We start from the raw sequence: 12,234 nt of genomic DNA on the forward strand, positions 1-12,234 counted from the left end.
CAATGACATTTGTGTGAATATATATGACATTGTATACTGCACCAAAAGAGTAGGGAAGGGAATGGGGGTACTCGCTTTCAAACTGCTATTATGAGATTGAGCAAATGTTGTTGAATAACCCATCAAAATAACTCGAGAGATGGGAAACTCCGAAATTATTTGTCTTTATGTTTACTTTCATTGATATAAGTGAGGGGTGGAAAGGATACAGTAAGCTTACTCCCCCATATCTAACTACGCCTATTAAATGTAGCACATGCTTTTGAATACATCTGAACATACCAGCTTGACAAGATCAGAAAAACCGAAGTTCTTGCAGTTTGAAGCTTTACTTCCATTTATATGAGTGAAGGGGACCCCCCCCCCCTCATCTCTTAATATGCATTCCAAATGAACATACCAAATCGATAAGATAAGAAACTCCGAAGTTATTTCAGTTTGAAACTTTATTTCTATTGATATGAATGACAACACACCCCCATCAGAAAACGGTGAACCGGCCTCCCAGGAGGCAATGCAATTCGCAGGCACACTTACAAACGCTGGTTACAAAAAAAAAACACCTCCGTCCAAAGAAACGGATCCAATAAACGTACCCTCTCGCGAAAGCACACCCGTCGTCGTCAAACGAAAAAATAAATTAAAAAGGAATCGGTAGGCAATTGGGTTCTTTAATTTTGAAAAATATTGTTGGCGTGGTTTTCTGAGCACAACGATATTTTTTTCGACCCCGTTAACTTCCATCTTAATTTTCAAATCAAGTTTAAAAACAACTTAATTACATCACTGTTTGACACAAAACTAACAAACTGACAGCTAGGGGCGCTAAGATATTGATTTTCGCCTATGTAATCACACTTATTTAAAATAGTTCCAGTGCTCCAAAATTGGTGAAGTTTTTGATTTCGATTCCATTTATAATGCAGATTACGAATATGCAATTACCTCAATACCCCTAAGGAGCTCAATTTTGTGATACGAAACTTTCACTGAAAATCAACCGAGAATGTACGAATTTTACCACACTCAACTGCGAAATACGTTCAAAATCAATTTTGGTACACTTTCGATCGAAAACACTTTATTTTTTTTTTTTCAAAAATAGTTGCGAACAAACCAACATCATAAACTGAAATTAAAATTATCGCTCTACATGCCACAAATTTCTGGGCCAGGAGAAAAAAATCAAACAACGCAGTTAGCGCCAAATTTTGTGATGCTTGCAAACATGATGAATCATGTTTTTTTAAAAAAAACTTCTCGGAAAGCGAGAAAACCACCATACACACACGTTTAACCGTCCGGGAGGTGCCAGCGCTAATTCCGCAAATACAGCCGAAAACTATGAAAACAAAGGCACGCACAAAACAGAGAGCAAACTTGGAACACCACCGTACCCGCAGGGGTTCGAAACTGCACAGTCTAGTTGCATAGGAGTGGTGAGCGTAAACCCAAAACTTGATAACTTTAAAAATATAACTCAAAAATGAAACAAACAAAAACACATAGCTGATTTTGTGATATAATGCTTTATACACATACACCTAAACTTTCAAGGAAAAATATAAAAATGTAGTACGGCCTCTATCTACAAGCCATTATTTTTATTATTATTTTACTTGATTAGGCTCAACCGAATTAACTTTACAGAGCCGAGGATTCTTGTTCACTATACAATACATCTTAAAACTATAGTCAAAAGGTACAACACAATAAACATTTTATCTTCCGCCATCCAATAAGCCTCCTCTACCAGAACGAGAGCCACTTCCAGTGGTTTACTTGTATGGCTGATTCGCCAACGAGGATCAGAGCGCTTCCATTGTAGTAATGGACGCAAAACATGGTCAGCACTCACACATTCATTACGAAACGGTTGTTTTGCAAAGTCGACGACGCAACGACTGAAAGAACTGCTGATGAAGAACAATGAGAAGGACCACACAATGGTTGCTGCTGAGTAAACAGACGATCGCGTGACACACATTGAGAGTGGTCTGCTTCTGTCGACAGCCGAGTGAACACTCATCTACAAACCATGAAAACCATAAAAACAATACAGGCAATGTTTGTCAATACATTTTTTTTTAAATATTGTTTTATTTCTAAAAATTATTTTTAATTAAATTTAATTTGATACTTAGACCTTTGAAATCGGCCCAGTGGTTCAAAAGTCATTTAAAAAAAGGCATTTCTGAAAAAACGATTTTTTTGACCACCCTAACATGGAAAGGGCACCCTAATGACAAAATATAAAAATACGGGTCTAATATCTTGCGATAAGAATCAAATCTACAAATTTTTACGAAATTCTAAAAACCACTATATCGTTTTGCTATGGAATATCGCTGCATTTATATCGCTGTGAAAAATATGAAAGTAGTAGAGGGAATTCATGGCTGTAACTATAACCAATGCTTCCGACGCCAGGGAGGCAGCTTCCAAACTTGGACATCACCAATCAGCAAATCAACTCATGGACCGGGGACCTACGGCTAACCAAGTTGGTGTTCGATTGCTAATCTGGTTAAGATGTTATGCTTAATTATCTTAATGATTAATCATTCAGCTCAAACCTGGTGGGACATCATCATCATCATATCAAAGGTAATCCATAAACCAGCCAAATTACACTTTGTGATTGGTACCAATGGCAATCTTGCTTTTCATATTTGCCAACATCTTCAATGCAGTAGAAAAAATCGATTCAGACAACGTTAATCTTATTTCAAGACTCAAATTGCAAATAATTAAGCAAGCTTCATGGAACGCTACCGTTCAGCTATTAATTTATCCTCTGCACCTATCAATAATTAATAGAAAATAGAAACACCTATTTTATTTTCATTAACTCGTCCTTTGGCTTTTCTCAGAGTGAACGGCGGATTAAAGGAAAACAGGTTCTGTTTTTCTTCCGAAGCAAGAGTTTCGTTACCCGTTCTAGCAAAGCCCGCCTTCGTTTTTCTTTTTCAGCATCCAATCTCATCTCTGCACTGCAGACTGTCCGGTGTAGAATTGTTCTCCATGTTGTTGTTCTTCTTCTTGTTGTTGTATTCTGTTGAACTAAAGTGCTTCAAAAGCCAATTTTCAGGCTCATTTTACCAACCTTGCTGAGCAGCTCTTGTCTCTATCGGCAGCAATAGAAGCATTGGGACGATTGGAAAAGCAGTCTTCGTCTGTAGATTTTCTGTAGTTGAAAGATAAAAACCGAATTGGCTGCAGAAAAAATAAAGCTTCGTTTAATGATCTTAATTTACGAGGTTTTGCACGTTCTCATTATATCGTAAGAGCCTCCACTTAAACATCGGTATGAGGCGATGTACTTATATAGCTCATCATTATGGAGTGGCAGGTTCGTTCTCGCCAGTCTATTGTTTCATGCGCTGCATTGCAAACTACTGAAAAAGCAAGCTTAGGGAAAATATCACGCACCCCCGTAGTAAAGTCTATTCGAAATATATCCTCACAACTCGTTTTTGCTATGCGGTCTAGTTTCACGAATGTTGGGCCAGGCAAGCAATCCTTTCTCATTTGATTGCTCGATTCACGACATTTGGAGGGTACTTCACTTTGATTCGCTAATAAATTTACTCAGCACATGTCTGAACACTCATTGATAATCGGATTTCCGAAAACTAGCCGTATTAAATTCTCATTTTCGCATTCTGCCCTCGGTGGAAGTGGAAGCTAGAGCAACTTTTCCGTTCAAGCTTTCAATGGGGTCTTTGGATGAGGGAATCGGTTATGGTACCAGGCGATTCGCTAATTGAGAGCCTATGCAATTTAGATGAACTTTTCATCTTTGTTAGAGCAGTTTTGGAAGTTCATTTTCAAGTGAACTGATCGACTTTGGTTTGGTCATATTCAAATTATCATCATAGTTCGTATTTTGTTCATCACAACACTGACTGCTTTTCACGACAGATGATGGGTTACTCAGAGGATGAGTAAATGTTTTCTCGATTTTCCTCATACTTCGCATTAAATATCATGAAAATTTTACGCAGTATATGAGTTTACTCGTAAGCTGAGTAAAATTATCGTATCTTTTTTTGATATTGAAGCCAATTTTTGGGGAACATCGAAGAAATTTTTACTCAATTTTAAGTTCCTCTAATCGACGGTGTGACATTGACGTTGGACGTTTGAACTTTACCTTCATCATTGTAGAATGTAGTGCGCACATAGTTTAAAATGACGAATCTTGGCAATTTCGGCATGAAGCTTTGCTGAGATCTCAGTGGAAATAACAATTTGGTCTCGGATATTGTTTTTTTTTTTTTTTGCACCTCAATAAGCAAACGATAGTGTGTAAAGTATTAAAATTTATCGGTAGGACATCGAATCAGTAATTCAGTCAGTAGAAGGTTCAATTTATCTTCGAAAAGTTCTCTAAATATGTTTTATGTCAATTTAATTCTGGTTGGATTAGCTAATAAATGTAATATTTTTCTTTCCATTCATTCCAGACTTTGCCTTGTTGTTTGTAAGCCTTTATCCGACTGAACCGTCAAAACAACTCAACCTCCAAACATGTCAATCTCCGAGTTCCGCAAGAACAAGCTTCTGTACGTGTTCAACGTGTTTTTCGGTAAGTTGTAGTTAGAAAACAAATCATGTGATATATGTTTATGCAAAATGTATGGCATTAACAGCAAATGTATGGGAGAAACTTTTACATATTTTGTAAATACGTTTCTTACGACAAATGTAATAGCAGTACTTACAAAGGACTGTAGTGTATAAGACATTTTTGACGTAGGATTACGTCTTTCGGTAACATATCGGGGGTGCAATTACAAAAAAAAAAACCCAAAATCAACCCCGTTACGAAGAGTAGTCAGGTTTTGACCACTTATAACTCTGTCAATAGCAGATGAATTTTAATTCTAAACATACAAATCAATTGGAAATGTTTTTACAAATCTGCTAAAATTACCACTTTTTAAATTTTCAATAGCTCACTATTGAAAATTATACAAATGTCCAACTGTTGCAATGGTGATCAAAATTATCACCGATTGCCTGCAAAAAGCGCTTTCCCTAACATAGATTCTCAATATGTGGTGGTGTCCGGTCGGTCGTCATCAGCAGCAGCAGCAGCAGTGCTTTCGGCGCGTGGCGTTGAACATTGTTCTCCAGTGCACAACGAAAGGCTGCCGGCAAGCAGCGAGCCACAAAAGCGTCCATTCACCGAAGAAAGAGGAAAAAACCGCACAGCTACTGATCGGATTCAGTTGCTCGTCGTGGGCCGCTGTGGGCCATCTATGCCAAGCGCGTCACCCCCGTTCCAAACAACCGAATTATGTAAAACTTGTTAATATTGCTTGCTCACTCTGAATGAACTCTCACGAATCATAAGATCGCTGATTGTGACACTCTGAAATTGACAGGTTTTATGAGACAAACATTTTATTTTCACCCTCTTCTTGTTTCTTTAAGCAAAGCATATCGTTATATCATCTAATAATATCATAATTTCGAAAAACATTTTTTATAGCAAGTGAGTGGAAGCAACCCTGCTCATGCGGCGAAACAATAAAAAATCTGCATACTTTTATGTAAATCTATACTACAATCTTACATTTCCCGGTTGAGTGTTTTAGACTAAGGCAACATTTGAAATTTTCGATTCACAGTGAAATGGATCGTTTGGCTAGAAACTGATTGTACCCCAAACCATTTGAAGTGTTTATGAGAATTACTAAACAAACCATGGCCCAATTAGTTATGGAACAAACTCTTTTACTTATTACAGCACTCCAAGTAGACGTTGACGAAAGCTTTTGAAGTTTATTTGTTGACAATGACAATAACAATAACAGTGTATTTTTTCAGTTCATAAACGCTCTTGTTTTGGAGACAGTCACCATGCAAGAGGAGCGTAGAAAAAATGTCGCGCACAGTCACTTGGAAAATCCATCGTGGTCCGCGTCCAAGCTGGCTAAAGTGTTGAGTTTTCGTAGAAACACCGTATGGCGCGTGCTCAATACGGACAGGGAAACCTTGAAGACGAATCGCAAGCTCCAAGGAAAGAAAAGATATGAGGTCCATCAGAAGCAACCCAGGTATGTCCGATCGTGATTTGAGTAAAAAGTATGATGCCCGTAGTACAGTGCAGCGAATTCGCTATCGCTAAGGCTTACAGACATACCACGCCAATATGCAACCAAATCAATCATTCAAGCAGAATACCTTAGCTAGATACCGTGCTCGAAAACTGTATGACAACCTACTGACCAAGCCCGGTGGGTGCATACTTATGCATGATGAAACCTATGTAAAGGCCGACTTCAGACAGCTTCCAGGACCATAATTTTACAAGGCAAATACTCGAGAAGTGGAACATCCATAAGAGTGCTGATTGCATGAAACTGATACTATTTAGACCGTGTTTTTTATTCGTCTTCTGTTTATATATTTTCGTCTACTACGTGATGGCTAGATATTCACACCACCAGGTTGCACGAATACAACTGTATTGCTAAATGTAGACGGACACACATACATAGTAAAAGTTAGCTAGTTCAATTCAAGATTTTTGGCTCATCTTCAAGCATATTGAAATCGTCAGCTGATGCTGAACACTTTGTATACAAAAATGTCGAGGAATTTCGTATAAATAAGATTGTTGATTGGCTGATTCCCATAGCCATCCTGGCCATAATTATGTCACGACCCCAAATTCATTATTGTATCACTGTTCTTAATATTTCTGAAAAAAATAAACTGTGGAGGTCTTGGACAGTTTCATGGATTTACCACTTTTACGGATGTTCAGGATCTTTCAGAGGACGATCCCATGGCCATCTGGATCCATTTTTAAGTCACGACCTAAAATTCTTTCTTATATCACAGTTCAAAGTGTTAAAAATGAACTGCAGAGGTCTAGGATCAGTTTCACAGATTTACCAATTTAGGGTTGTTCCGGATGTTTTGGAGGACCGTCACAGATCCAAAAGTTTTCGAAAAAACGCGCTACTTTTACGGATCTTCCAGATCTTCCGGAGGATGGTCCAATGATCATCCAAGTCCATGTTTATGTCAAGACCCCAAATTCATTCATATATCTCAGCTCGAAATGTTTTCGAAAAAAACCACGGAGCTCAAGGTCCCCCCAAAGTGGCCCGTTTTTAACGCGGGCGGCGGAAAATTCGCCGCGTTTTAAATGCATGGCGGCTTACGGAAGCGCTCAAACCAACGCGGCAAGTTGACGCTGTTTGCGCGTTTTGCCAGCGTTCTTTTTGCGTTCGCTTTCGATTCGCTGTCTGCAGCGTTTTTGCCGCCGAAGAATGAAATTATGGAAGATTTTGAACGATAATATTTTAGCTGCCCCTGGACCAATTTCAATTATTTTATCACCAATCGATCAGAAACCTTTCTACGCACCGATAACAATGCTATTAACTGTTGATTTTCTAATTGAAACTATTGAAAAAGTGGTAAATGCCAAGCATTGTCCAAAAGCTTCGAAATAACTAACAAATCCACCAATTAGGTGCATGCATGTACTGCTTCCCCAACACAGTCATCAGATAATGGTTCCTAGATGAAACAAGTGTAAGTGACATTTGCCTCCGATCTTCGGGTGTGTACGTATAGGGAGGATGCAATTGCGGAACATTTTGTTGCCAATTCAGAATCACTGTATCACCATGACTGCATATAGCCAATAGGAAGCGAGAAAATATGGTACCGGCAGAGCTGGTTGTCTATATAACAGGTTGCTAACTACGCTTTTGGCTTAGTTTCGATTCACCCGTTCAACGACAAACAACAAGCATCAATGACTGGTCGTGGCAAGGGCGGCAAAGGTCTTGGAAAAGGAGGCGCCAAGCGTCATCGGAAGGTTCTGCGTGACAACATCTAGGGTATAACCAAGCCTGCCATCCGTCGTCTGGCTCGACGTGGTGGTGTCAAGCGTACCTCCGGTCTGATCTACGAGGAAACCCGAGGTGTGCTGAAGGTGTTCCTAGAAAATATGATCCGTGATGCCGTCACCCACACTGAACACGCCAAGCGCAAAACCATCACGGCCATGGATGTCGTCTACGCTCTGAAGCGACAGGGACGCACTATGTACGGTTTCGGAGGTTAAAACTTATCACCAACGTAACAAAACGGACGTTCAACGTCATTTAAGAAAAGAGTTAGAATAGAATTTATATATTGTAACCCATGATTCACCCATTCGATTTGTCACTAAATACATCAAAATGATATAAAAATCAAATCTAATAACTAAAAAATCGAACAAAAATTTCGTAGTCCTACGTCAGCAATGCGGTCGTGTCTTGTACACCACCATCCAACTTTTTTGTACAGAAAGTGATTTTCAGGTGTTAAAATTAATGGCAAAAACGGAAACCTTTATAGAATTGGTTCTAAAATATTTTTTCAAAGATGTCTGAACTTGTAAATTTAATTTACTGCTCCCTGAAATTTGATCAAGATCTCCGACTATCATTGGAATTTCTACAATATTTTCATCTACAAAACTCCTTGAATCCCCCCAAAATTCTCCAAATTCTAGCAGAGCTTCCATGTAGTTCCAAGAATTTCAACAAAATTCCTTGCTCTACTTGGAATTCGCTCAACTTCTAAAAATATCAGTAAAGTGCTATAAACTCACTGCCCTTCAAATAAGTTTCCGGAGGAGAAACCTAAGGTATTTGTGAGGATAGTTTACCCACGATTTGTACAATTGCGTATGCTATGCTAAATCTAAGGAATATGTTAGTAGAACTACATTTATTTGTAAGGAGAATTTAGGAACTGTAAGTTAAATTCCAAGGGAAGGAGAGAATCCATAGAAGCAATTTTAGAAATAAATTCAGTTCTGAGAATAAAACCATTGATTTTTTTTAGGAGTATGACAAATGAATTCAAAGGTGAGTTCGGGAGAAGTGATTAAGTTGAACTAAAAAAAAATCCTGAGATCATTCATCTGAAATATCGGGAGAATACTAAAAGCGAACTCAATAGACTTTCCGAGAGTTCAAAGTTCTTCGAAAAAATCTTAAAAGACACCAGCAGGCTCAGAAATTATCGTAAACACCCAAGACTTCAGTATGATCATTCTTCTGGAAATATTCAACAGCTAAACATGCCCACAGGTATGAAGTTCTTCACATTTCACTGAAGTTCTACGAAATTCCTTGATATTCTATGAACTTCCGTGAACTTTCACAAATTCCTCGGAAGATATATTTTTCAAGCTTCAGCTTGAATTTCTTTGATGATCTACGAACTTTCCTGAAGTTCTGTGAGCTTCCCTTATGTTTTGCAAATTTCTCTGATGATCTATCAACATTTCTGAAGTTCTGTGAACCTCTTTGAAATTCTGCTATGTTTTTAATGATCTACGAATTTTCCTGAAGTTCTGAAAATTTATCTGAAGATATACAAACTTTCTTTGGAGTTTTGCAAATTTCTCTGAAGTTATGCGAATTTCCCTGATGTTCTGTCTATGAAATTTTCCGAAGATCTGCAAATTTTTCTGATGATATGTATTCCAGGGGAAGTTAAGGGGGTAGTCCACTCTGGCGGCATGAAAAATAGGTCTTATTCACGTTTTTTTGTTTTTTTTTTTTGGGTAAATAACGATCAATTAAAAAAAGGAATGCATGGTTTTGTCAATTGAAATGTCTTCTTCAATTGAGATTTTTTTTGGCGCGATTGGATGTCTCCTGTAGCCGCTGCACCTGGTTCCCCAGGAGACCTCCCGTCTGAGTCGTCGCCGGGCGGGACGTCTGGCGGTCACACCACTGGAGCTAGAACAACGATTTTTTTTTGTGGTTATTATCTGTTAGATGACCCAGTCTTGTACGTAGCCGTTTTTGATTTGGTTGAAAAATAAACATTTGGCGACGTTTTGAAAAAAAAAAACAGTCCGTTTTTGTACCCAAACATTGGAGATAAAAGCTTGCACTAAAAATCCACTTTTGATTCTTTTGAAAATTTGCTACGTACAAGACTAGAAAAAAAGGTAATTAACTCGAAAATTCAATAGCCGGTAACGGGCGGCTTGGAGCGTCTGGACACGAGTCCACTAACTTTGGAACGATGTCACTTGCGGACTTGCGGTCAAGTCTATGTCAAAGTAGACATTCCATTTTTTAAGTAAAAAAAAAGATTTTTTGAAATTTCCAGATTGGACTACCCCCTTAAGTTTTGTATTTTTTTTTCAAATATTGACATACTGTCTTTAAAATTCCATGAACTTCCGTGATCACCAGTGGTGAGAAATCTGTAATATCAAACAAAACTGTGAACAAATATCACTGAAATGAAGGAAATTGCCAAAATACTTTAACGCATTTTCTTCTGCTTGTAAAATAAAACTAGCAAAAGCGTCTCTTCTTCATCCAACGATGAATCCATTGCTCACGATCGCTATGAGGCTGCGAAAAAAAAAACTGCCGCTTTGGTATGGGTACCCACGAGAATTTCGCGTCAGTTTGAGGAGACCTTCATGAATTGGATCACTTTTCCGGATCTTCCGGAGAACGGTCCCATGGTCATACGGGCCCATGCTTATGTTCCGACCCTAAATTATTTCTTATAACACAGTTCAGTTTTATGGATTGACCATTTTACGGATGTTCCAGATCTTCCAGACACCATCCAGGTCCATGATTATGTCATGATTCCAAATTCTTTCTTATATCACAGTTCCAAATTCTTGCGAAAAAACCGTGGAGCTCTAGGATCAGTTTTGTGGATTGACCATTTTTAAGGATGTTCCAGATCTTCCGGAGCTCCGATGGCTTTCGAGGTACATGTTTATGTTACAACCCCCAATTAATTTATATATGACAGTGTGAAGTATTTTCGAAAAACCGCAGAGCTCTAGAATCAGTTTCATAGATTGATTACTTTTACGGATGTTCCGGATCTTCCACAAGACGCTCCGGTGGCAATCTGGTCCATGGTTATTTAACGATCCCAAATTCTATCTTATATCACAGTTCCTAATGTTAAAAAATAAACATGGAGCTCTAGGATCAGTTTCGTGGATTGTCTACTTTTACAGATGTTCCGGATCTTCCGGAGGACGGTCCCATGACCTTCAGAGTCCATATTTATGTCACGACCCCAAATTCATTCTATCATCACAGTTCCTAGTGTTTTTCAAAAACTGCGCAGCTCTAGGATCAGTTTCATGAATTGACCACTTTTACGAATGTTCCGGATTTTTCGAAGGACGTTCCCATGGCCAATCAGCTCCATGTTTATGTCACGATCCACATTTTTTCGTATACCACAGTTCCTAATATTAAAAAAAAAAAACGGAGCTCTAGGATCAGTCTCCTGGATCCATACGCATGACTGTGTTCTGGCTAATTATGAGCATTTGTGTCCAATAATCTAAATTATGGATCTTAAGCCACTTGCAGAACTAATAAACACACCTTTAAACAAACGTGTAACGACTCTTTTCACTTTAAAAAAAGTAGACAACCCTATTTTCAATCTTTTTACGATCAAAATAATCTACAGACCCTAGGAATTCTAGAGGTACCACACTTTTTGAAATTCATCTACACGCTTTTCGGAGGCTTCGTAGTTGGCGTAAAGTTTTTTACCCACCGTTTACGGAGTGTTAGCCTCTTTCACTGTTTCGTGTTGTTACCAGCATGCAGTACATCACACAAGTACACACTGTTGTCACTGTATAGGGAACTATCCGTAGCCCCTATATCGTTAGCCATTTGAGCTATCTGGTGCCATGTATACTGTATTTCTTGTCTAATCCCCGTCTAGTAAAAAACGATATGCCATTTAGCTTTAAGCTTCGACAGTAGATTCTAAAATATCGTTGTGTTGCTGTCGACAGTACAGTTTCCATCAGCTGTCAGTCGGCTGCATGAACAGCTCTTCTCACTAACGATTATACTATATCCACACACACTAAAGCTTGGAGTAAGGAAAGACGCCATTCTCTGCTTTGAAATGGTAATAAATAGCGGAAACGGCTATCAGAGCACTTAGCAGCTTATTTCCTAGGCACTGGAAATAGTGCTACTGGGGATAGCGGTAGATAAAGTTGTTACACATTTGTACAACAGACAAGATGAGTGTACACATCTGTCCTTCTTACTCGATACGGTTTTGTCCATCGTTGAAGCGAAATACGATAAATCAAGCTGTATGTGAAATGTTGACTTTATTCCTCGTTGGGTTTGCCTTCATTCATACATGACACGAAGAGACAGTTTAACTTTGATTTCA

The 12,234-nt window shown here is 38.5% G+C and overlaps 1 protein-coding gene across 1 annotated transcript in view; it reads left to right on the top strand.

The window, feature by feature from the left end:
- Positions 1–12,234, top strand: part of Scp2 (Sarcoplasmic calcium-binding protein 2) — a 225,486-nt gene that overhangs the window by 143,052 nt on the left and 70,200 nt on the right. Inside the window, exon 2 of the mRNA XM_065225372.1 lies at positions 4,470–4,591. Within this exon, the coding sequence (XP_065081444.1) occupies positions 4,534–4,591 (58 nt within the window). The 5' untranslated portion in view covers positions 4,470–4,533. The remainder of the gene's footprint in view (positions 1–4,469; positions 4,592–12,234) is intronic.

This window comes from Ochlerotatus camptorhynchus, unplaced genomic scaffold (assembly GCF_037179485.1).
Source record: "Ochlerotatus camptorhynchus isolate MF236.1 unplaced genomic scaffold, CSIRO-AGI_Acam_v1.1 ptg000228l, whole genome shotgun sequence".
In the NCBI taxonomy this organism is placed as follows: Eukaryota; Metazoa; Arthropoda; class Insecta; order Diptera; family Culicidae; genus Ochlerotatus; species Ochlerotatus camptorhynchus.